Consider the following 25,855-nt stretch of genomic DNA (forward strand, 5'->3'; position numbering starts at 1 on the left):
TAATACGGCAGCTTGGAGGAGTACCTACTTGTGTCTGCCTGGCTGCCAACACTGATATACCTTTCGTTGCCAGGAAGCGCAGTTTGGTAGTAGGTTGATTCTTCCTGTTGAGGGAGCTTCGCATTCTTTGTAGTAAGGAGAGCAACTGCTAATTGCAAGTTTCCATTGCTTTCCTAAGAAGAACAGAAACAGTGTAAGTCGAATTTAAAGGTAGACTAATTCAGAGATGGTTACATTAATATAAATACAATCTGTTCCCCAAGAAGAACCTGAAAAAAAGTTAAAAAGAACAAATTATTCACCTCAGTAACTTTTTTAGTAGGTATCCAACAGCAGATGCCTCTCATTTTGAATTGCTCCAGACACCAGATTGGATTTAGAAGCTTTCTAGCACAATGGCCCGTCTCGCCTCCTTATGTTGTGGCATGGAGCTCCATTTAGGCACCCCCCCTCTGCTTTGACGTCTGTTTACAATATTGCATTGGATGCCCTTAGAAGCTGAGCATTAGTGACAGAATGGGATAGTGACAGTAGGAAGCATCAAATGCAGAACGTTATGAACACCTTGAAGCTTATTACAAAGAACAGGGAGAGCATGGAGAAATCCTCAGACAACTATAGAAACCACCAGAAAGAGCGTTATTGAATGTAAGTAACTCGGTCTTCTGATGACTACTAACTGCAGACTCATCACCTTCTGTGGAGTGAATATTACAAAAGGAAATAATGCAGTCAAAATGACACGCTCTGCAGACTAGAGTCTCAGTACACTAATCTCTGGTGAAGATGTGGACAGATGCCAAAGTAAAGAGCCTGGCAGAAGCTCTGCACCAAGCACACAGAGCTAAAGTTGTTGTAGTCGCTTTGGATGTGGTGAAATAAGCCCAAGCGCACTAAGGAGGCTCCTTCCTATCTACGACCTTGCTTATCACAATACAGAGGACAATCCATCTTGAAAGGGCTACTTTCTGGATTGCCATGTAGAGTTGGTAGTCCACTCAGGCACGGCAAAGACAAGCCTGTTTGTGCCCGTTTTTGCCTGGACTGTGTCTAGTGCCAGGAACCCAAGTCATCCTTCGACCTACCACTACCCTTCCACACCCCCATGTGGCCTCATTTGCTCTGTGTTCACAGGCAGCGGTCAAAAGTCAGTTTTTCTTACAATTAATTTTCCTTCTAACTACAGAGTTCCAGGAATTTGTAAGGAAAACAGTGTGACAGCTGCTTAGAATGTAAAATAAAAGGATAAAGGGTGTCAGGTCTTTCCTAACACACAACATTTAAATTACTAACAACTTTGCAAAAATTTCAAAATATATTTCAGTAGTTGTGAAAGCCTTTTTTATATTTCTGTGTGATGAAAAAATATTTTAATAGGATGAAAAATCAGAATACTTCAGTGTTGATGTGCAAAGGATATGTTTTCTGAAACCCAATTTTCACAGATTGTTAGTACACTATATAGTTTTATCAGTAAAGCTGCAAGTCAGTTGAGAGGTTTTTGATCATTTCTTGGAAAGTCACTGTGTGTAGATGACAAAATGTTACCACATCATGGTTTAATAATAGTTTAAACACTCAGTTTTAATAAATATAACTGATAAACACTCCTGCCCTAATGGCAAAGTTTAGTAAAGTAAAAGAAGTCCTGGGTTATGTGTGCTAGACGTCATGGCAATGTGGGCTAGATTCATGTGATGCATGCAGCAAACTCTAGCTTACTTAAACAAAAGAGGTTTTTTTGTACTGCAGAAATGCTGAGCTCACATATTTGAAGGTACAATCATATGTGAGAATGAAGAAAAAGGCGACTTATCTATTTGCCTAGCATCACACAATTTGAGACCCATTTACAGGTCAAGTACATTACAGTTAGGTCGGGTAGATTAAGTTACTCAACCTGGAGGGCGTGGCTACGCTAGCCAACATGAGGAACGCATTCTAACGCAGCTCCGTGACCCGCCAGCCATTCGCCCAGATCCTACCTGACCAAGCGCCCCCCCAATGGCCCTGAGGGCCGTGGGCGCAGCAGGGGCAACCAGAGGACGGGGAAGAGCCCGCTGCTGCGGAGAGAAATATAGACCGATGTGCCTGCCGCCAGGGCCTGCCTGACCCTAAGATGGTGGGTGCCATGTAGGGATTGCTCGGGCCTCAGCAGCCCCCCAGTCCTGGGACAGCAGAGCAGCCAGCGGCGGGCGAAAGCAGAGACTAGAACTGGCCGGCGCAGAGAGAGAGCGTACGGGCAACAGCGGTGTGGTGCAGTGCCCACCTGGCTTTGGGATGGCGGGCACCGCATGATACATCCAGGCCTTCGGCGGACTCTGGGTCTGAGGTGCTCCGTGAGGGGTCTGGAGGCAGGCCCAGGAGGAGGCAAAGGCTGACGCCCAGGTCGACGAGTGCCAGGAGAGGACAGAGTGGCAGCAGTGACCTGGAGGTGAGGTGGGGGGGGGATGGTGGAAGGGGACGTGCAGCCCCTGCCACAGTGGAGAGGAGACTGAAGGGGTGCCCGGCCTTTCAAGGTTGTCCCCCCTCCCCCCGCCCCCAAGAGCAACATAGGAGCCGACGGAAGTTGTGAGACCTCCTTGGCCCCTCAGACTGAGGCCAGTCAATCCTGACACGTGGAATTGGCAGCAGTGAGATGCTTGGAGACTGACCAGTGGTGGCGGGGGGAGACTCCAGACTTCGGTCAAGCTTGAAGAGTTGCCCTACTTTCTCCCCTCCCCGTCCCCCTACCCTTGTTTTCAGCCGTCAGGTCCTGAACTCCTGGGGTCCCTTTCTGCTGACTGAGTGCGGGAAGGACACAAACACTCGCCGAGGCTTTAAGCAGAGTGGAGGAGTGGGTGACTGATGGCAGTCTGTGGGGCCAGGCCGGGCTGAGGCCTCCTACAGTGGGCAGGCGAGGGCCACCGCTTGGTCAGCTGTCTTCTATACCTGTGGGGCCGGACAGCCAAACCATGGGCTTGGATAGGCCAGTGCCACCCGCACAGGTCCAGACTACAGTGTATCAATACACGCTCCCCACTCCTGTGGACAGCACCAGCGAAGAGGCCGGTCCCTCCCTGGAACCCTCAGTGTCATGGCTTGACCCCCCCACCCTCCTGGCACGCATACAGAGGAAGCGCTCCTGCTCCTGGAGGTCACGTGCGGTGGCGGGGAAGCAGAAGGGACACCCAGAGGCCTCGCCGGTGCGCAAGTTGCCAGCAGATACAGTGTTGGATGCTGCCCTGGTGGCCATCCCTGTTCGCGTCGGCAGAGGACACGCCAACTCCCTCGGACTGATCAATGCTGAGGGGGAAGAGGCCCAGACTCTGTGGCTCAACTCAGAGCGCCTAGCAGTGGCTCGCTGCGGGCCGGGGGCAGGCAGTAGCCTGAGAGACTGGAATTGTCTTACTTTGTCTTCACAGTGACGGTCAGGTTGCACATCAGTGATCACGGCACTGCTAAATCTTGAGGACCCCCCCAGAATTTCTCTGTTGTACTTTGCTGGGTTGCAGAAGTTTTGGGTAGAAGCGACAGATGCTTGAAGGGTAGAAGTATGGGGTGGGGGGGGGGGGGGTTGAGGGGAGTTGTATTGTTTTGTTTCCTTTGTACTAACTTTGTTTCTCCCAAGTTAGACCTGTACACAGTAACATGCATATCGATCTGTTGCCCCAGGTCATCCACAGTTGCCTTTGTGTTCGGCAACATGCTACATTCCTCTGTACGACCTCTTGAGCTAAAACGTGAGGTTGGTGTAGGGCAGTGTTATCTCAGCTTTGTGCAGTCGCAAATCACTAAGTCTTTGAAGACTTAGAGGAAGAATTGGTTATTTTGTAAATGAAACTTCAAGGATGTTTAAGAAAATTAAAGTGACATGTGCATATAGCTTTTTACACTACGAAGCTGGAATGCGACTTTTACAGGGGTTATGATGCTACACATGAAATACAATGTGCCCTAGACAGGGGCTTAGAAATTGAGACAAGGAGGCCCTCTTGGAGGCGCCATATCCTAAATTACTTTACCGATAAGCTTGTTTTCCCTTGAAGAATAATTACTTTTTCCTTTCAATTGTATGTTTTTGCAGCTTTTTTGTAGCTTGTGAAATAGTATAATGTAAACTAATGACCACTGAACCTTATAAAAAACCTCTGATGACTTGATGTTTTTGAAGACCCCCACAGTGTGTTACTGTGAGCAGAGTCTTCCGCCTATAGGCTCTAGCAAATAAACTTTGCTATGATTTTCATACCATGACTGTGTATTGACTGGTATTTCACAGTGGGAACACAATGTTTGATTCTCAGTCACTTTAGTTACGACTGGGTGTATCACTCTGGTTTCTCCAGGGGAGTAGCCCTCATGCTCCAGAGGTCGTTGCCCATGCTTGTGGAGAAGGTTCACACCGACCCCCAAGGACGGTACGTCCGAGTGGAGGGCCGATGGCAGGTCGACAGGTCAACTTCATTTCATGCTATCTTTCTCCGCAGCTTCTTCGGCCCACTCTGGCAGAACTGCATGCTTTGCTTCTTTCCCTACCGCAGGGAGCTAACATTCTGGGAGGGGACTTCAACGTGGTGCTGAACCCGATCCGAGACACCTCCACTGTCCCACGTATGTGCCTCTTGAATTCGGCTGACTCCTTAGGCCTGTGCAACGCATGGTGGGCTTGGCACACGCAGACGTCCATGTTCTTAAATCAGTCAGCAGCTCACCACACAGAGACGCGGATAGATTTGATCTGGCTCCCAGTGGTAGATCTCCCTGCTTTTACCTCATTCAGATCCAAGCCCCCGGTATCTCGGACCACGTGCCGGTCATTTCGAGTTGGGGCGCCCTTGGAAGCCCAGCAGGCACGGCTGATAACCGAACTGGAGGCTGAAATGGAGTTGGATCATCATGCCGGACAGCCCGAAGGGGAGGAGTCGAGACGACAGTTGGAGCTTCAGGCTGCGGAGTTCCGGCAGGTGTCCCTTGCGGAGGCTCGACAGTATTGGCAGACCTTGACCGGAAAACTGTTTTATTGGCTGGCAGACCACGATGTCTCGGCCTGGGTGGTGCCCTCATGTGAGATCGGACGTGAACCGCACAGGAGGACCTGCTGGCAATTGCACGCACTTTTGCCTCCTATTACAAGGACCTCTATGCCCATGTCCCCCACCGGAACAAGAAAAACCTATCCTGGGCGACATTCCGCTGCCCTCTCTTCCGTTGTCTTTGGCGGCAGAATTTGACCTACCTCTGTCAAAGGAGGAGGTGGAAGAGGCCATCTCCACTCTTCAATCCAGGAAAACGGCAGGTCCTGACTGGTACCCGGTTGAGTACTACAAGAAATATCGATCGAAGCTGGTATCCCCCCTGGTCAACACCTATGAGGGGCCAACCCTGGTCTAGATCATGGTCATATCTAAACACGACCTGCCCCGGGACCAATGCTCATCCTACTGGCCCATCTCGCTAATCAATGGAGACATTAAGATATTCGCAAAGGTTCTGGCAGCCTAGCTGGTTCGCCCACTGCCTCATCTGGTGCATCTCGATCAGTGCGGCTTCATGCCAGGAAGAAGCACGCGCCATTGTCTCCAGTGGTTCCAGGTGGTGCTTTTGCATGCGAAATCAGCTTTACGGTGGGTTGGCGCTCCTCGTGGTGGACTTTCGCAAGGCTTTCGACACCCTAGCTTGGAACTTCCTGGAGGAGATCCTGGTGCACATGGGCTTCAGTCCGAAACTCAGGAGCATGGTCCATCTTTTGTACCACAGCCATTTGGCACAGGTGCGGGTTAAAGGTACTCTATCCGATCCCTTTCCAATCAGGCGGGGACATGTCAGGGATGCCCCCTCTCCCCCTTACTTTTTGCCCTAGCCATGGAGCATTTGGCCTTCTTCTTCCGTGGTGACCCGTTGATCGACGGTTGGAGGTGGGGGACTAGCCATGAAGACAGGGTGTCCTTATATGCTGACGATGTCCTGGTGTTCCTGTGGTAGCCCCAGCGCTCGGGACCTCGCTGCCTTAAGCTGTTTGGTGAGGCTTCAGGACTATGCTTAAACCCCAGGAAGTCACTGCTGGTGGAGGCGCGGGACACTGCTGGGGGGGGGGGGTGGACTGGTGCCCAGACATCCCGGTAAAGCGAAATGCCTTCAAATACTTGGGTGTTCATTTCTCCCTGCTCCAGGATTTGGCAGGGCAATTGAACTTCCAGCCCCTATCACGTGCTCTCAGGGGAGACTTGACCTGCTAGAGTTGTTCGCCTCTGAAACCATTGTGTCGCAACGCCCTTTTCAAAATGATCTGCCGCACCCCCCCCCCCCCCCCTATTTGTATGTCCTGACAAACATCGCCTACTTGCTGCCCGCGCCTGGTTCCGATCCCTCACCTTCAAGCTCACCTCCTTTGTATGGGGAGTGAGGGGGCACCGGGTGGCCTTTTGCTCCACATGGAAATCTACCTGAGAGGGTGGACTGGGAGTGCCGGACTTCTCCGTCTACTACTTGGCGGCCCAGTTGGTTCCGGCCAACGAGTGGCTTACTGGGGGATGGGATGACCCGACCTACCACTTGAAGCTCAGTCATCTTGGATTCGAGGGCCTGCTGGGATTGTTGTATGGTGGTCCGGTCCCCCAGGTGGTCCCGGATCGCACGCAGGTGACAGTGCGGTGTTGGCAAGCAGCTCTGACGGGCTAGGACCAATGCCTCACCAAGCTGACGCCCCTGTGGCATCGAATGTGGTTGCAGCAGGTGTCCTGACTGGAAGGCTTTAGGCAATGGGACGCCATTGGAATTACCTACGTGGGTGATGTTTGCGCTGGTGATACTCTGATGTCCTTTCAGCAGCTGAGGGAGCAATATGCCCTATATGGCTCCCAGTTTTTTCGCTTCCTTCAGATGCGCCATGCACAGGGGGCCTACCTGTCGTCTAATTTCTCTCTCTCCCCGATTACAGTCTACTCAAGGCGAAACTGTTATCGGAGCGCTTGGGGAAGGGTGCCACTACCCAGATCTACTGATATTTGCTTACTAACACTCCGGATGGCTTCGCCAGGCTGCGGAACAGGTGGGGAACTGGGTGGGAGAACTGGACGAGGATGATTGGAGAGAGGCCTACCTAGCGCCAAGGGAACTGGCTATTTCTGCCAGGTTAAGAATGGTCCACATAAATTTCTTTCATATGACATACCTGTCCCCGAGGCGACTCAGACACATATGCCCGGCGACCCCCTCTCTCCCGCCTGCATGAGATATGGACAACTGGGAGCACATCTGTTGCACGTAGCATGGGAGTGTCCAGAGATGCATCCATTCTAGGTGGGGGTGGAGTGGGAGATCTCAGAGGACCTTGGGTGTCCCACTGAATTGAATGGGAGGGGAGGGTGGTGCTGTTGGGCCTTCTTGAGGAGCAGGGGGGGGGGACTGAGAGCTGACCGAATATTCATAGGGGTCGTCTGTCTGGTGGCCAAGAGAGACACTGCACAGCTCTGGGGAAGGCCAGTGGTGCCATCAATTTTGAAGTGGCGAACCGGAGTGGACTGGTGCTCTCAACTAGAAAAGCCAATCTATGAGGCACGAGGCTGCCCCCAAAAATATGGGACAATCTGGGGAAAATGAAAGGCTTACCGGGGGCTGTCTCTTTCAAAAGTGATATCATGTTTTGTCTGGGGAGAAGGGAAGGGTTGTCATTTGTGGGAAGGTACTGCCCTGCCTTATTCAATGGTGCTATTATGTACTCACTGTCATGTCTTTGTTTTCCTTCTGTTCTCACGCTTAAAAAAAAAAAAAAATTGGTTATTTAAAAAAAAAAAAAAGTTACCTGCAGGTCTAGTAACATTTTTATGATTTTTCGAGGCATGCTCCTACTAGTTCCCATGCATTCGCCCACATTCTACACCCACCACTTCCACAATAACAGCATTCAGCACCCCACTTGTGCTCACCCACACAATCAGACTTCCACTCATGCTCACACAGTTCACCACAGTCACGTTAATGCTCAACACCTACTTGCAAACCAATCATGCAACACAGATATGGGACCTGATGCATCACCACACTCCAAATACATAGCTGAGCCCAACCTCCAACCCAGAAACTACTACAGACAACCTTTCTGTGTAGAGTCCTCCTATGCAGACTACCATGACCCAGCGTCAACTTCGTCAGAAACATCACAGACTGTCCACTTCTCATCATTGATTCCAGCATTTTCATGCTCCTCAGTGACCTGAACTTTCACCTAAAAGATCACACATACCCTAACTCCACAGCACTACTAGAATATCATGGAATCCTTGGCCTCACTTAGCTCCTTACCGTGCACACTCACACCATAGGACATTTTTTGGACAGTCCACTCCCTCAACAGCTAAAGTATCCCCGTCCAGCACCACCATAGATCCAAATAGATCAGACTCACCCACCGCAGCTTGAGAAATCACAGTAGAGGACTGGGCCTTTGCCATCTATGTGCACTGTCCCAAGTACACCAGCAACATATCTTAAGCCAACACCCTGGACCCCCTTATGCTCAACCCTACAGCAAGAATCCAACCTTATGCCATTTAGTATACTGAGGAACTTAGACTGACGAAACATCACTGCAAGCAACTGGAGAACTAACAAAGAACTCATGGACTAGACAACTTCAAATCCACCCCAAGACGGTACCACCAGCATATCCAGAAAAACAAATGCATAGCTCTAGCAGACCACAGAGCCAGCACAAGCAGCAGCAAGAAAATCTTCACAATCATTGAAGATTTCACTGTACCTGTAGCTTGCTCCAGCTACATCAACCCTTCACAAGACCTCTGCAAGAAGTATACAGCAATTTCCAACCTCCAACCAGACCCAGTCACCCTCACAACTCAACTTCCCACCGCAGCTGGAAAATGAACCTCAACCACATGGCCTGCCATCACCTCTGACAAAACCGCTGCAACCATGAAAAACATCCACTCAGGGGCTCCATCTAATCCTTGAGCACTCCAAGGTATCACAAAAGGACTCCTACTGATCAATGAAGCACTAACTTCGCCTCAATGCCTCCATCGACTCTGCAACATTCCCAGATACCTGAACCCATGCTATCACCCTCCTGCTCAGGAAACCAGCTGCTGACCTAACAATGCTGGCCAACTTAAGACCTATCTCCCCTACCTTACTCAACTGAACCATGGTCTTCGAGAAGCTCACCAACCGACGTCTCACCAACCACCAGCTCCTAGACACCATGCAATCTAGCTTCAGATACAACCACAGTTTGGAAATAGAAGTAATCACCGGCACATGGAATGAGCTTTGACAGAGGAGATAAGGCAGCCCTCATTCTCATCAAATGCCTACACAAGATTGGCATCCAAGGGTACACTCTGCGCTGGACCTGCTCCTTCTTGTTGGACCTGGCCTTTTATGCATGGTTGTCCCCAAGCTTTTTTGCCATCTTCCTCCTATTTTTACTGACCTGTTTTTGTTGGATGGCTGCTAACCAGTGGTAAAGTGCATATGCTCTCTGCTTAAAATGTATTGGTGATTGGTTCATCCACGATTGGCATATGTAATTTACTAGTAAGTCCCTAGTAAAGTGCACTATGTGTGCCCAGGGCCTGTAAATCAAATGCTACTAGTGGGCCTCCAGCACTGATTGTGACACCCACATGAGAAGCTCTGTAAACATGCCTCAGACCTGCCACTACAGTGCATGTGTGTGGAGTTGTAACCTGCCATTTTGAACTAGCAAGTGCACCTATTTGCCAGGCGCAATCTTCCCTTTTACTAAATGCCAGTCACCCTTAAAGTAGGCCTAATGCAGCCCCATGTGCAGGGTGCAGTGTATTTAAAAGGTAGGACATGGATTGTGTGTTTTACATGTTCTGCTAATGAAATACTGCTCAACTCAGTCTTCACTAATGCAAGGGCTATCTCTGCCTCAGGGTTACATGGGGATTGCCTTGAAATATCTTTTAAGTGTAATCTCCATTGGGAGCGGATAGCGATATGAAGTATGAGGTCTCAGAACTCACAATTTAAAAGTATACAATTGTTGGTGAAGTTTGTTTTCAAACTGCAAGTTTGAAAATGCCAGTTTCAGAAAGTGGGCATTTTCTTGCTTAACCACTCTGTGCCTCTTTTTGCCTGTGGAATTCAAGCCTGAGACAGGATGATACTTGGGCTGTTTGTAATTCCACTCTAGACAGTCACACAAAGAGAGCTGAGGTGTGAGCTGCATTTCCTGATGGGTCAGCATGAGCTAGACTGGTAGGAGGCACTGAAACTTGCACCTGAATAGGGCTGTGCCTGTCCTTGCACCCAGCAGTCTCCAACCACCTGGAGTGTCTGGGGCCAGGGCAGGGAAAGGCAGGGTCTTGTGCACTACAAAAACCTTTCTTTGAAGTTTGCCTACTTCAAAAGGTAGAAATGGGTATAAGTACTGGACCTCTGACCCCACAAAGTTAGAATCCTTCAGGACTGAGGACATTCTGCCAGGAAGAAGAGCTGGATGCTGTAGGAGGGACTGCCACTCTGTCTGTTTTGCTATGCTGGCCTGCTGCTTCTGTCCTGGGAGTGAAAGGAATGGACTTTGCTTTCCACATCCTGCTTCCAAAGGTCCTCCAAGGGATTGGACTGAGCGTGCCTCCGGTTAAGAAGTCTCAGGAACAGCAAAGACTTCACCTACCAGCACCTGGACTCTCTTTCTGAGAGTTGTCACTTGCCAAGGGGTGCCAAATTCAGTTCCTGGGCCCTTGCAAGCGAGTCCTGGTGCAGCCAGGAAGAAACCAAGTACATTGAATCCAGACGACTCCATAACCGGTGCCACTGTCCGACTCTGAACCGGAGCTGCGGACCCCACTGAGTGCAACAGCCGCGACTGACACTGCAAGCATGATGCTGCCGCAACATCTCCAAAGTTCCACGACAATGGGAGTCCAGAGTGCCATGTCATTGATGTCTATGACACCTGAGTCCGCAGCAACACCTGTGGCCCCTTTGTGTGATCGAGACACCGCAAAGTCGACGCTGCATGTCTTGACCTGCTCGATTCATTGACCCCGCCCCAGAACTGATGCTTCAGCTCCCAGGTAGCAGTAAGGAACCAACACCGCACCAGTTCCAGTGATGCCTCAGCTCCCAGACTCCATTCAGTGTCTGTTTACTCATTGTTTCCAAAAGGTACTGTACCTGGGTTCCATGCGACTCCAAAACCAGCCTGCACTCCCTCGTGAGTGGCATCGGACAGTTGTGAACCACTCTGTCAAGACACCGTGATAGCCCCAGTGGGAGCTATTGTGTTTTTTAAGAGCTATACTAAGATTTCACTGCCTGCAAACTACATCACACTATTCATTCTTTAAGAGATTTGCCATGGTATTTTGCAAATTCTTCTAGCTTTATGATGTTTGTTTGTTTTCATCATATAGTGCAATCTTGTGGATCCTTATCCACAGAGTGACTGATTTTGTTGAAAGGCACACAGAACAACAAGTAAGGTGGCACAGACTTCTAGTTGTACTTTTTTGTACTTTAAAAGATGATCATTTAAAAAAATAAATGTCACTAAGTTTTAGAAGTTTGAGAAGAATTAGTTTGAATTTTAATTGATGCATGGCCTAGAGGTCAATCGCATGACACAGAGGAAGTCCTGGGAAGAATATTTGTTTTGCGGTAATTTTCATAATGTCATTTTAGCTAATTACAAAAATTGCAATAACAACAACAAATGTTATTTAGATTGATTCTAATCCTTAAACTCTTCAGAACAAATATTTTACAAAAACACAAAAATATGATAGCATTCGTGCAATTCCACACTTCTTGCATAATCTGTATAATTAAAAGTGCATCAAATAATCTTTTGTTTTATTTGTGCTTCGATAACGTTGCCTGCCAAGGTAAACAACACTTTAATTACATATGTTTTAGCCTGGGATTTCCTTTCAGCACCTGTTCCTGTAACTCCACCTAAAGGGCAATTGGCCACTTAAGCAAACATTTGGCAGTGGACAGCACAACTCAACTTGACAAGCTTTTAAGCCACACTAAAGAGACCAGTAACTTCATAGTGACTTTCATCAAGGATAAAAAAAAAATTAAATCCACTTCAAATTGTCAAGTAGCTGTTACTGTGACAGCTAGCAATGTGTATTCATGCAAATGTAATCACTTCAAACATTTCAACCGCATCAGTAAATCCACCATGGACTTCAACTAAACTTGACATAAATATAGTAGCACAATTACCCGTGCAGCTAACTTTCACATGCGGGACAGAAACTGCACCCCTTACCAGCCTTCTATGTGCAAATTAGGTTTATATTTAAGTGTCAAACATGTTCAGTCTGCCTCCTTTTGATTGTAATCTTTTTGGATTGAGGCCACAACTACCAGGTCAGCAACAAATATTTAATTAACTGAACTAAACTTCAGAGACTGGCTAAATTCTTCTAGGGAGTCCTTGCCAAGCAAACACTGATTATTTTTTAAAAGATTTAGTACCAAGACACAAACTTCTCAGGTAAACCACTGTGCCGCCCATTGCATTGTTACCACATATGCCGCCAGTGATGTCTCCCATTGCTTTAAGGTTTGACTAGAAGATGGCTTTAGCCATCCAGCCAGCCTCAGGTTTCGGAGAAAAAAAAACTCATACATAAACAAATAAATTAACTTGGAGTCAGCCTTCTGCATCTGTTGGTCAGCTCAGGTGTCATTCCAGTTTTGCTTCTGTCCACTGAAGCACAAGGTATGGGGAGACAGTGCAAGACAGCTAGGGGTAGAAGCTAGTTGCCCCAAGTGACAACATTTTTGTTCTTTGCACATGTGCAAAGTCTCCTGAAAAGGAATATACGTCAGTGCTGGGGCAGGAGTACCGATGATGGTGGGCCACTCCTATTTTTATATTTTTTATGTTTGATACGCCTACTGCAAATGTTTGCAAACAAATCAAATCAAAACAACTGCACGCTTGCCAAAGTCAGACCCTCACTTATTTTGACAAAGTTACTTTGTCTGCAATGTAAAGTACTTCATTAATCACCAACCAATATAAACACTACATACACGGCATTTATGCAGAAAATTATTATTGATGTCTTTCGTGAGTAGCTTGCACAGCGCTGTTTCCCTATTTCTTGGGTATGTTCAACCTGGCATAAACACCACAAATACAAAATTAAGTGTGAAAAGGAAAGACAAAACCAAATAGTTAAATCTCAACAAGGAATTTACAGTAGGAGATGGGAGTCAATCATCTTTGATGGACAGTAACATATGGATATTTCAAGTCACCGAGGGCTTGTGTGACCATATAACTAGACCACAGGCAAATTTCTTTATTAAGCCATGGAACACCAAGGTAAGTTGAATTATCGTACAAAATTATGGCAGGGGGTACTTTATGACTTAATACATGGTTACACATCACCATTCCCAAACTACTCTTACATTCTTGGTGTAATGCCCATTCATATGGATGGCTTTTTGTTTCCAGGCATGAAAACTGCAGTAGAATCTATATTGTGAAGTTGAAACACCAAAAAGCAGTTAGTAAGTTGCTGTAAAAAGATATTAGAATCAGTTTAAGTCATTTAAATAAGTTATGCAACTAAGAATGTGTAGAAACATGCAGAGGTTCTATCTCTCCAGTAATGACCTGTAACATGGAGAACAATATAAATATACTGCCATAAATATCTCCTTTCTGAGAGTCACTCTTCATTTTAGGAAAAACAGATCAGAATAACAAATTGTTGGTTCTTCGTTTTGCAGCTGTAATTATACCCTGTGACCTGCATTTCACCTTGGCTGCTTGAAGCAGGCGTTATGAAGTTGCAACTCAACTCGGATACCTTGTTACAGCTGTGCAGCTATGCCTTTTTCTTACTAAAGTGAATAGAGACTTCATAATTCAGAGTGAATAAGTAAATTGAGGCTTTTAAAAAGGAATTGTAGGCTCTCATCTATTATAATAAAACAAAGTGGAGTTTTAATATATGGATAAAGGCCTTCGTTGCAACACCAGTAGCCTAAGTGAACTAGCAGATGGGAAGAGAAACAGAGAGGATGGGCCTTTTGCGAGAAACATCCCACGTTTTCTTCCTGTTCATATTTAAATTACAAGTTACACAAATGACAAGAGACAGAGACTGCTCTCCCATGTGTGCACTCAACCAATTTACGGAGCACTAAAAATAAGTCTCACAGCCACACCAACTGGTTTGACAAATGGCACTTGTGTTAACAGTGGGCTTTCTACACCCAACGCATGGGACAAAGGTGAGTTTAAAGGCCTCAATCCCATGCAGATATTAAATACCAGAGTACAGGGAAGCAAGGAATTCTGGGGACTTAAGGCGTGCTAATGAGACCTACTAGTGCCTTTGACAAATACAAATAGACTTTCATTGTTGCACCCAAGGGCCATTTGTGAATGTATGATAGACCGCAAGTTTTACAACTACACTTATTGTTGAGTAACTTTTTGTCTTTGCAGCGTTAAGTCCATTATCGAGTCACATGCTGTGCATGAATTTTATGACAGTATTTCACGAACTGAACAGACTGTCAAATCTTCTCGGGTGAAATGTAAAAGGGGAGACACACATCTTTCCCCGCGCAACCTGGTCTCCATGAAGGAAAATGAGGGGTCCTGGGGGTGGCATTCATCAGATGTCCACCCTCGGGCAACGTGAGGCGAGGTGTGAAATCCAGGCCAGCTGGGAATGCCCATTGGTCAGCTTAGAGCGAGGGATGGAGCAAGGGCTCAAAAGGGCAGCTGTTAGTGTAGGACGTCGTTCTGACGCTGTGGCCCTATAGCCCAGGTTTCAGAAATGTGGTGGTAGTGAAAAGGTTAAGTGTGTTATTATGATGGCAGATAAAGCAGCAGCAGTGAGAGAAGCGCTGAGGGTTCTATAGTGAAGCAGGAAGAGAGGATTTGATACAGCCAGGTGTCCTCTTCCAAGCCTGGGATGGCATGGAGTGCCCGAAGCGCGTGGCGGCAAGTGGTGTTGTGGCAGCAGTATTAGCCTGCTCACTTGCAACAACGACAAAGGTGAAAATGCTTGTTGCCTTGGGGAGATTAGCGCTAAAAATACTGAAGGAGAACAAGCGGTTAATACCTTACCATGTCCGGCGTCGCCTGCTGTTATCGAGAGGGGAGGCAGAGGTTGTGCGCACACAGTGTCTGCTGGGAAGTGCCCAGCGAGTGAAAGACGGGCCCGCGGTGTTCATCTGAGGGGATCAAAGAATTTCAACAATGCACTGCAACGGACCCACGTTAGACCAGCAGAGGGCAGTGGACCACAAGCTTGCTTTATTCAGCACGAGTAATGAGGGGGAAAAAATGAATGGGTTCATTTTTAAGCGCTTGTTCCAGTGCGATACAAAAGATGTGGAAGCAGCTCAATTTATGGAAAAAGCGCTTCTGCCCATTAAAACATCTTGGAGCAGGTGGGTAGTGGGAAGGGAAGAATGTAAAAAAAGCCACATGTAAAGGACCTAAAGAAGCAGGTATGATTGAGGTGGAGGCTCTGCAGGGGACAGGTGGTAGGGAGGTGGACTATATAAATATGAAGGGGATTTGTTGGTGAAGAAGCCAGGTGAAGGAACTTACTCAGGCAGATGGTTGTGGCTACCTGAGGAGTTTGAGGCAACCAAGGATGTTTTAGGTCATGGCAAATTTAGGGCCACAGCCCCTGCAGGTTTTGGTGACTTGCAAGGCGACAGAGGGAAAATGCTACATGAAAAAGGCGGATGCAGTGGGGCACAGCTGGCCAGGTTGGAGGTGACGTGGGAAGACCGGCAGAAGTGAAGGAAAGGCTTGGCACAAACGTCTAAACAACGTGGGAACAAAAAGAGTCGCCATCGTCTGCGGCAGGCAACAAAAAAAAGATTGGAGAAGATTCGATGGGGGGGTAGGTGATGGAGAGCTTCCTGGTGTGGGCTATGGCAATGTGGAAGAGATCATGGATTGCGAGTTGGATTATGATGAAGAGGATGAGGACCTGGAAGAGGGGGAGATATATTAGCAAGAGGATAAAAACCAAAGAGGCACCAATAAAAAGAAGGTCGGGGCGGGGTAATGCAAAAAACACGTCCAAAGATCATATCCTGCAGGTTGGAACAAGTATTTTGCAGGTTGGAACAAGTATTTTGGATACTGCGTAGAAAAGACCAGGTGTTAAGAGGCCACAAAAGAGAAGTGGACGGCATAGAGCATCCCCAGAAGCAGCAGGCAGACTGAGTACATATGAGACCTAGGTGGAGTAGTTGTAAATAAAAATAAATTAAAAAAAAAGGGGTGCAGGAAGATATTGAGAAGATGCATAAAGGGACAGATTCGATGGTGGTGGATAAGAGCATGGGGACTGAATCTAGAGCCGAAGAACCAGTAACAGGTAAGAAAGATACAGAATCAGATGCAAAATGAGAACCTAAGACCAAAGGTAAGGGGGGGGGGAAGCACAGCTAAAGTGGTGGTGGATAAAGTAGAAAAGACAGCAGAAGAAGGGTCAAAGGAGCAAAACAGAAGAAATGAAAAGGCTGCATTACATGGGACTATCTATGTCAATGGGAGCTCATTTGAGCATGGGGCAAAAGAGAAAATATGGAAGGGGAACGTTGTGGACATACATAAGCTATTACATAAGGAGATACAATCCAAAGAGGGGTCTAGAGAGGAGGCATGGAAATTGGCTAAGAGATCTAGCGTACCCACTACAATTGACACAGACATCAGCGTTCTTAATATTTGCCAGTTGCTATTGTGAAAAATTCCGAGATGGCGATGTCTATTTTTAATTATACAGACACAATACAGAAGGCTTATATGGAGTTTGGAGGCTTTGCATGGTTACTCTATGATGGAAAGTTTTGGGCAAGAATGGTACTTATACCTGAAAAACCATGGGTGGAGGTGGCTAACGGACTGTGGGTCCAATGGATGAATCCACAAAGGCATCCACCTATGATGCATACGACCAGTGGCCTAGCAGTACAGCATCGGCCCTTTCTTGGGAAATCCAGCCCAGGGGATGGGATCATGAGGAAGGGGACAGAATTTCAATTCAGGTGCCTGCTTGGGATTCAACAGGGGTTACTGTCAGAGAAATCCCTGCAAATATAAACATGAGTGCTCACATCTTTGAGGAAAGCACGTGGTCTTGCAGTGTTTTGGTGAGCAGGGAGGACTTGGTGCAAGTGGACAAGGTAGAGGAAGAAGAGGATCTTTTCAAACTGGCTACAGGGGCTTTTACACCAATTAAGTTTGAAGTCTTGAGTTATTGGTTAAAGTTATACCCCAATAGAGAGGAGACAGCAAGGTTGGAATGGGAATTAAAAGAAGGTTTTAGGTTGGGTTACCAAGGTCCAAGGGTACAGAGGTCAAGTTGAGGTCAGCAAAGGAACATCACCACATAATAAGAGAGAAACTGTGCAAAAGAGGTGGTGGAAGGGAGAATGGCAAGCCCCTTTGACCTTTGGACTTTATCTGACCTAATGAGTTCTCCTCTGGGAATATTACCAAAAAAGAACAAGGGAGAATTTCACATGATTCATCACATTTCTTGTCCACAAGGGATATCTGTTGATGATTACATAGCAAAGGAGGATGCTGCAGTTCATTTTACCTCGGTTGATGTAGCTATGGAACTTGTGCAAGCAGTGGGTCCAGCGGCAGAACTAGCAAAATGTGATATTAAGTCAGCATTCAGGCTGCTCCTGGTGCAGTCTTTGGACTTTTCATTATTGGGAATTCAGTTTGACAATCAGTTGTATGTTGATAAGGTTTTACTGATGGGTTGTGCCATTTTTTTTAGTTTGTTTGAATCTTTCAGTACCTTTTTACAATGGTATTTCACTTAACAACAGATATAGAGCTGATTACTCATTATCTGGATGACATTTTTATGGTAGGTGCAGGAGGGGCTCAGGAGTGCAAAATGGCATTGACAATTTCAGGCCACGGCAGAAGATTTTGGTGTACTTTTAGCTCCAAAGAAAATAGAGGGTCCTAGTAGTTATCTGGGCTTTCTTGGCACATAATTGGACACAGTGAAAATGGAAGCGAGGCTGCCTCAAGAGAAGGTTATGGAGAACATTAAGATGCTTGAAGAGGCGATAGAGCAACCAAATTGCAGTTACACCAAGTCCAACATTTGTTTGGACTCCTCAATTTTTCTTGTAGGGTAGTGAGAGCAGGAAGGTCATTCTGCAGGAGGCTTGGTTTCACTATGTCTGGTGCCAGTTTACCACACAACAGGTTCAGGATAACAGCAGTGGAGAGCAGATTTCGAGGTCTGGGTAATGTTTCTGAGAGGTTTCAATGGTATACCCATGTGGTCCATTGATTTGGAATTTGTTTGGATGGTTCAGATTTTTTCAGACACAGCTGGTGCCAATGGCTTTGGTGTGTTTTGGGATGAAGATGGTGCATGGAAGAATGGCCAGAGAAGTGGATAAAAGCAAAATGGAGCATTGCCCTCTTCAAGTTTTTTCCTCTGTTGGTTGCCTTAGCAGTCTGGAGAAAGAAGTTAGAGAATAAAACAGTTACCCTCAGTGTTGACAAGACGTGGTGGACTTGGTCAATGGTCAAAAGGTTAATGACAAGCATCTTTTACGATTATTGTAAAGATTAATGCTGGGTTGCCTAATGTTTAATATCGTCTTTAGAGCCAAGCACGTGCCAGGTGTGAATAATATAGCAGACGCATTGTCTCATTCACAGTGGCAGGTATTTTGTGGTTTGGTGCCTAGAACAGATTTACAGAGAACCCAGGTCCCGCAGGCGGTATGGGAACTAGCAGCTTGAGAATGTTGGAATTGATTGAGTAGTCCTTAGCAGAGAGCACGAGAGCAGCTTATAGGAGAATCCTTGAGTATGAGGGTGTCCCGTAGGAACCAAGATGAATAGGATTGTTTGCAAAAAAGAGATGATGTGCTAACTTTAATGATTAACAACATTGCTAAAGCAATTTCAGCTACATCTACTGCTGGCAAATTGGCGGGCTTGAGTTTTTATGGAAAATTCTTCTGGGGATATGAGCCTTCAGTTGGGGAAATGGAGAGGAGAACGCTATAAGGATGGGTGAATGAGAATCCGAGAGCTCAGATAATTACAGTTCCGATCACCATGAAACTACTGCTAAGTTTGTTTAACAGTTTGGGGAATGTTTGTTTTTCACAATATGAACAGGTTTTGTTCAAGATTTATGTTATGACTGTTTCAGGGGCTTTTAGAATATCCTTATTATTATGCAAGGGTGGTGCTGGGGGACTAAAAATTGACAGGCGACATCTCTACACAGAATAGGCAGGTCAGTATGTCTGATGGATAGCTAGTTGAAATTCAAAGCACTGAAAGGAGGCGCTTCAGGTCCGATATTCACTCATCAGAATGGCTCTAGGGTGATGGCTTCACAGGTTTTGGGAGTCCTGAGGAAAGCGTGATGTCACATTGGGGAAGACCCTTTTTGTTTTGGCTCTCATTCTTTTTGCAAAGGTGCAGCATCTGAAGTTGTAAGATTGGGGTTTTTGGTCAATGAGGTGAAAAGACTGGGTCATTGGTCATCTGACTGTTGTTTTCGCTGCATCTGAGAGACTGAGGGGCATATCTAACACTTTTCTCTTATTTCAGGTTAGGTGGCTGGCCCAGCAATGGCTTTTCTGTCCATATGGATAGTTGGACACTTATTAATTAAGTGGGCTGCAAAGCAAGCTGAACACAGACCTTTAGGAAAGAATTTGGGATTCCAGAGTGATGACTTAAATCTGAATGGTGAGGCGGGGGGGGGCACGAAATGCGGGCAATTGATACCCTGTTTATCAAGTTTAGTGACAGTTAGAGCTTGCCCAGATGTGCTATGCTTGCATTTAGGCAAAAACAACCTGGTGCAGCTGTTGGGGATGATAAAAGAAATAAAGAAGGACCTGAATATCATCAGGAGATCATAGTTGGGGGCAGAATGGTGGTAACAGCCTTGGTGCCTAGAAGGGGTTGGAGGGGTGCAATGAAGTATGCATCACTGGAAAGGGCTAGACGCAAGGGTAACAGGGAAATGTCACATTTTTGTAAAGGAATGGGAATACGTTGGCTTCAGCATCATGATATTAAGAAGGAGGATTTTCAGTTTTTTACGCAAAATGAGAACATCTCTCATTCATGGGGACAGAACTATATCTAGTTGAAATACTTGAAATAAGATAAAAGTTAGCGTCAACCTTGGCTACGGTGGGGCTGGTAAGGTGGGCACAAATTGGGGACAATCTTGGTTTCTCTGCTCTGACATATAGGCATTGGGGTGATGTGTAACTGCTCAGGCAGCAAATGATGGCAAGTTTGAAGAAGAATTGTGAATTCACAATGTTGGGGGGCTGGGTCAGGAATTTTCCTGGTGGCGCAGTAAGGACTGGGGGTATTTCAGACTGGGAGTCGACAGAGAGGACACTGGGGAGCGATGGGTAAGTCACAGGGAATGTCAGTGGATGAAAGAAAGGGACTGGTGAAGATTGAACCTTAGAAGACAGCTCCGAGGATTTGTGTTGCTGAGGGTGGGGGAGAGGAGGTTTAAGGATGGGGTGTTAGGTTTGGTTTTTGTATTAGTGAGGCAATTAATTTATATAATGTAAAATGTTTTAAAGTTGTTTCAGAACTGCATACCTGTCCAATAAAGCAGCCTTTAACTCTTAACCTGCCCATTTCGCTGCCTCGCCCGAATTGTGACTCCCAAGAACAGCAAAAGGCATTAAGTCTGAGTGATGCAAAGCGCATGACTTAATGTGGCCTTACATTTTACTATTTTTAAGAAGAGAGACGGACACTGTAGTGACTTGACAATGTAATAGGGGTTGGTGAAAATGCATAACTTTTCTATGAAATGTTGCTAAAAGTAAAGTAACTGGTTTGCCTGTACGTTGCAAACCTTTTTACACACAGGGTATATATCATCAGCCCTACACTTTACGTCTTCCCCCGAGGTCCCTAGTACTCAACGCCATGAACAGGATCAAGTCGTTGCAGGTTCGGCCAGGTTGCACAACTGAACTGCTGGCAGCTCAGAACCAGCACTAGAGCCATAGTAGGCTGCATCATCTGGCAACGTCGTTGTACGGTGACAGTCTACTGAGAGCAACAGAGGCTGGACAGACTGCAAACCCAAATAATGGCACAAGCTTGGGGGTCATGGTGTCATCCAAAAGGCCGCCAGATGGAGGCCACTATTAGGTAGCCAAAGTAGGCAAGGCTGGGGCTGAAGGCTCTACTGGACAGAAGTCACCCACACACCCACCAGCGTGGAAATGCTCTGCTATGCAGCAGGAAGTATTGGGCCCAGCTGCCCCGGGGCCTGGTATAACTAGGCCTGACAAATCACTACCTGCAGCAGCACACCAGTCATTCATCCACAGTCTGCTAAATGAGGAAGGAGCCACAGTCTCGCATGAATGCCTCCTCCCAGTAACCCGCGTCTGTGCTCACCCAAGCCTCAGAATCAACCCATATAAGCTCTTGACTGGCTGTGGTGCAGCACTCAGGCCCTCGCACTAGGAAACGCTCTGCAAATACCATGGCCAGTTGTTCCAGGCTAATTTCAGGCACTGCCTCTGTGAGTGAAAATGGGAAAAGGTGTGCCCCGACAAACTCAGAACTACAAAAGGGTTCTTACAAACCAAGACGCACCATTCATTAGTCACAATGATAATTTTACGCAAGACTCCACTGTCTCAGTGTGACAGCTGATTCTCTGAGTGTAATTCTCACGCACAATGAGACGGAACGTTACAATAAGTACGATGATTCTACTGTTACTCACAACCTAAAAAGGGAAAAAAACAACAACTGATTAACACTAGGATCCTACACTGCTGCTAGAGGTTGATGAGTTGTATAAACTGGCTTAGTTCTTCTAAATGTAATTTTATAACAGGGACTCTAAATGGACCCTCTTTCCCTATATCTCACATAAACTTTTAATGCTACAAAGTAAATCTTCAAGGAATGCTAAGCCTCTTCTGTTAGATGCCCCCATATGTTGTGTGGTTGTCTCCATGAGAATAATATTCTGAATGTACCATTTTACAGATTAATTGTATGTTATGCACCCAAAGGATCCTCTAGTAGGACCAGGCTCTTTTATATATTGAGATATCGCTAGGATACATTTAGCTAGAAATACACTTAGACCTTCAGGAGCTGTGCTGCCAAAACGATTTACCAGGAATAGGAGTGAAAACGATTTTACGTGAGCAGGTTCTGGTGACCTAGGAGTTTCCAATATGGTATAGAAATACAAAGTTGTTGAGTCTCATGTTGTGCCAACAAAATCACTGTTACTTCTAGCTGCCTGTGCTTCCTCACAAATGTATTTGTAGCAGAAACTGAAGGCATAAGATAATGTCATGTAGCATCAATAGTGCATTCTGCCTGGAATGAGGTTGTGGATACTCTGTACATCTTGGCCTCTTTCACTGTTTCTGGAGAGTTGATCTGTGTATGGTGCACTTTCATTAAAGTTGCAACCCTTACACAGTGCAGCACAAGTACATAGAATGTCTATTACCTATTGATTAGTACCCATTCATGTATTGCTTGTTATGAGCAAGTTCACCACTTTGGGTCAGAAAGTATTTGTGGCAACAATATAATTTGTGCACACAATAAAACTCACATACTACCATTAATGTAAACCCCACATTAATAAGCTAAAATGCTGAAATTCTGCTCTTTGTCATACACATTTATACAGGGAAATAACTTGGGGGTGGGGGGTGTCTTACCGCCAAAGAAAATGGCCACACAATTGAAGAGCTCTGCTGTGCCAAGGGACAAAAATGACCCACTCTGCTGATACACCGCCTCCACAGACACTTTAAACAGTGCCCAGCGTATAGGAAGGTGTGGTGCTTTCAGTGACCCACTTTTGGTGAAACAACTTTGAGAGAAACACCTCCTATAGCCAAATGCTCCAGAGGCTCCCTCACAACCACGGACCCTAAAATGGCTGACACCAGGACTCCATGTGGATGAATCTCTCCTTGACTACCCCAATGTCCCTACAAACATCCTAACCCTAGAGGTGAGTACTTAGTGGCACTACTCTACAGCGCTCTATAAGGGTAGGAACCTATAATATACAAAATTAACATATCGACCAGAGCAAATACGGCATCGGCCTTCCCATCCTATGCCTGACTCTAAGATGACCACCTCCATTTAATACAGCCCTCTCTAAAGCATGCTCCAGAACTTTCTTACTTCTAAACTACACACACAGGGATACTGAATTTCTCCACCTCAACAGCAAACCTAATTTCAGGCAGGAAGGGGCTGAGAATAATCCCTTACACTCAAAAGTGCTATACCTTGCTATTCAATAATCTGCATTGCGGCAGCATATAAAATTATTTTATTAAGTGTTACTAACCCAGGAATGATACCGACTTCTGCACCTCACCCTACCTCCCAACATACGACGCCACGGTCAAACTTCTCAGGGAATACCGAAATCCCACTATGTGCACCCAAAGCAAAGAATACAGTAAGGTCTGTCCTCAAAAAGGCAGACTCCAAACTGCACGACACCAAAAGAAGTGAGGGGAGTTCTGAAAGACCCCAATCCAGAACAAAAGAGACACAACAGGACCCACAGCCCCAGACTCCCCTTTAAAATCTAAATCTGAGAACTTTGCAATTCTAGAACTAAATTGGCAGAAACTTGACATGCTACATGTGCTTGCTCAATCGTTAAAATCCATCACAGAAAATGTACAGAGCGAACTTGCATCTTTGGAACAAGAAATGATACAACTGAGTGGCAGAGTCTCTGAAATAGAACCACAGATACACCTCATGGAAGATGACAAACACAACTCTTTTAGAACTTTATCAATGACCACTGCGAGACTGGAAAGAAACTTCACCGAACTCAGGAGTTCCTTCCTGTGCAACCTTCATTAAAAAATGGATCCCCCAAGTACTCAACATAAAAACTCAGACAAGGACATTGAAAAAAAACCTTAGTGCACAGAGTGCACACAAATAAGCCTGCAAACAGCAAAGCAGCAAGAGACATCATTTTCAGACCCCTCCGCTACTCGCATACTGAAGTCATCCTCAAACAGATGAAGAAAATACAGAGAATTAAGTGGCAAGGCGTGTCCATTGGGATCTCTCAAGATTACTCCAAAGACACTGTCAAGCAACGACAGGTGTACCTTTCCTAAAGGAAAACTTTGCAAGATTTTATTAATACAATTTTCATTTATTGGTCCTGCGCCAATAAAAACAAATTACAACAGCTAAATAAATCATCAGGTTTTAAGACCCTAAGGAACTGTACTCCTATGTGGCAGAAATCCAAGAGCTAAAAATGACTTCTTAAAAACTCGGAAGGAATAGCTAACAATTAACACAAATCCTTCCTATTAACTTTCTACTCACTCAGTAACATACAATAATCAAGGATGCCCATAAACAGCCTAAACAAAACCCAATTCATGTTCCCATGATGCTGTAGAACTCAGATTGATCCATGGGATCAATACTTGGGCGTACAAGCTCATTCTTCCATAATAACTATAACAGGCTGAAATATTTGTTTGAGTTGCTTCCACTTCTTCAAACCGAGACAGAATAAATAATGTGGTCAGCAAACTACAAAACCTAAACTAACTAGCACCTACTAACAACCTAACAATAAACCTAACATCTTACTTTTAACCCTAACCAATGGTAATATTTCTCTTCTCTTCTTCAATGACTGGTACCGAATCTCTATGACGACCTTCAACCTGATCTGGTTAAATTTTATGTTTTATACTTGCCTTCAACCCAATGACAGATTTATTGTAAACTTTCATCTTCTGACTTTCAATATAATTTAGATGTATCAAATCTCTCATTTTGACATTAATTAATATTGATAGAAGCCTCACATTGATGATCATTTTATACAAATCTAGTGCAATCCAACGGGTACTTAGGTGTTTTCCAATTGTTATCGAAACTGCATTTTGACCCACAGGTTGGACAATACAAAAATCACTAACGTTAGGCCGCACTACCTGCAACACAATAACATGAATTCACCTGACCAACTCACTTCATTATCTGTTGAATCTATGTGAACATAATGTTGGTACTAGGTAGTTAATAAGTTGGTTCTAGGTACACACCTTACTGATAACTCATTGAAACTCTGTTGGCTCTACGTTGACACTACGTTGATGTTATGTTAGCACTACAATGACAGTAAGTGGAAAATTTACTGCAAACTGTACATTGTACTCCATAATTTTGAAATACATCGGATATCACTTTTCACAACCCCTAACTGTTGACATAAAAACTTAACTCAGCAGAAATAATGACACGTACCATCAACTAACACCCATCCCACAAATAGCCACCTCCCTCACTATAAATATTACACTTTCTATATATACTACAACTAATATACCTGCAAATACATTAATATGAAGAACAGAATACACATTATCTACTCCCACTAAATGGCAACTAACTCACTAGCACCACCATGGAAACACCACCATGCACTACAGACACCATACAATATAGGTAAACACTCTGGACCTAGGCTTGCCCACTGGTAGCCTTAATGGCCTCTCCTCAGATTTTGATGGATACCTCGCCATGGAATTTCATCACAAATATTTAATCAATCACTATATTATAATTTTCTTCTCCATTTTCTTTTTACCTTTCATATCTTTCCTCCTGTCCTGTGTCACTCTACTATCTCCTTTCCCTCCTCCCTACCCGCTTGCCTTCCTCTCTCACCCATTCCGTTTCCCCTCACCCATGCGGTCCCTTCAAACACATCCTACCCTCACCGGCAATCAATAACTGGCATTTATCTGTTTATATCGAGGAGAAAAC

At 45.7% G+C, this 25,855-nt stretch overlaps 1 protein-coding gene across 5 annotated transcripts in view; it reads right to left on the reverse strand.

Moving 5' to 3' along the window:
• The window catches only part of USP25 (ubiquitin specific peptidase 25), a 465,144-nt gene that overhangs the window by 373,106 nt on the left and 66,183 nt on the right, over positions 1 to 25,855 (reverse strand). For 4 of the 5 annotated variants that reach the window (XM_069204108.1, XM_069204107.1, XM_069204111.1 and 1 more), the window contains exon 3: positions 29 to 173. In XM_069204108.1, the coding sequence (XP_069060209.1) occupies positions 29 to 173 (145 nt within the window). Of the gene's footprint in view, positions 1 to 28; positions 174 to 25,855 lie in introns of those variants that run through there. The other variant, XM_069204110.1, reaches the window with a different exon arrangement.

The sequence above is a fragment of the Pleurodeles waltl genome, chromosome 8, assembly GCF_031143425.1.
Source record: "Pleurodeles waltl isolate 20211129_DDA chromosome 8, aPleWal1.hap1.20221129, whole genome shotgun sequence".
In the NCBI taxonomy this organism is placed as follows: domain Eukaryota; kingdom Metazoa; phylum Chordata; class Amphibia; order Caudata; family Salamandridae; genus Pleurodeles; species Pleurodeles waltl.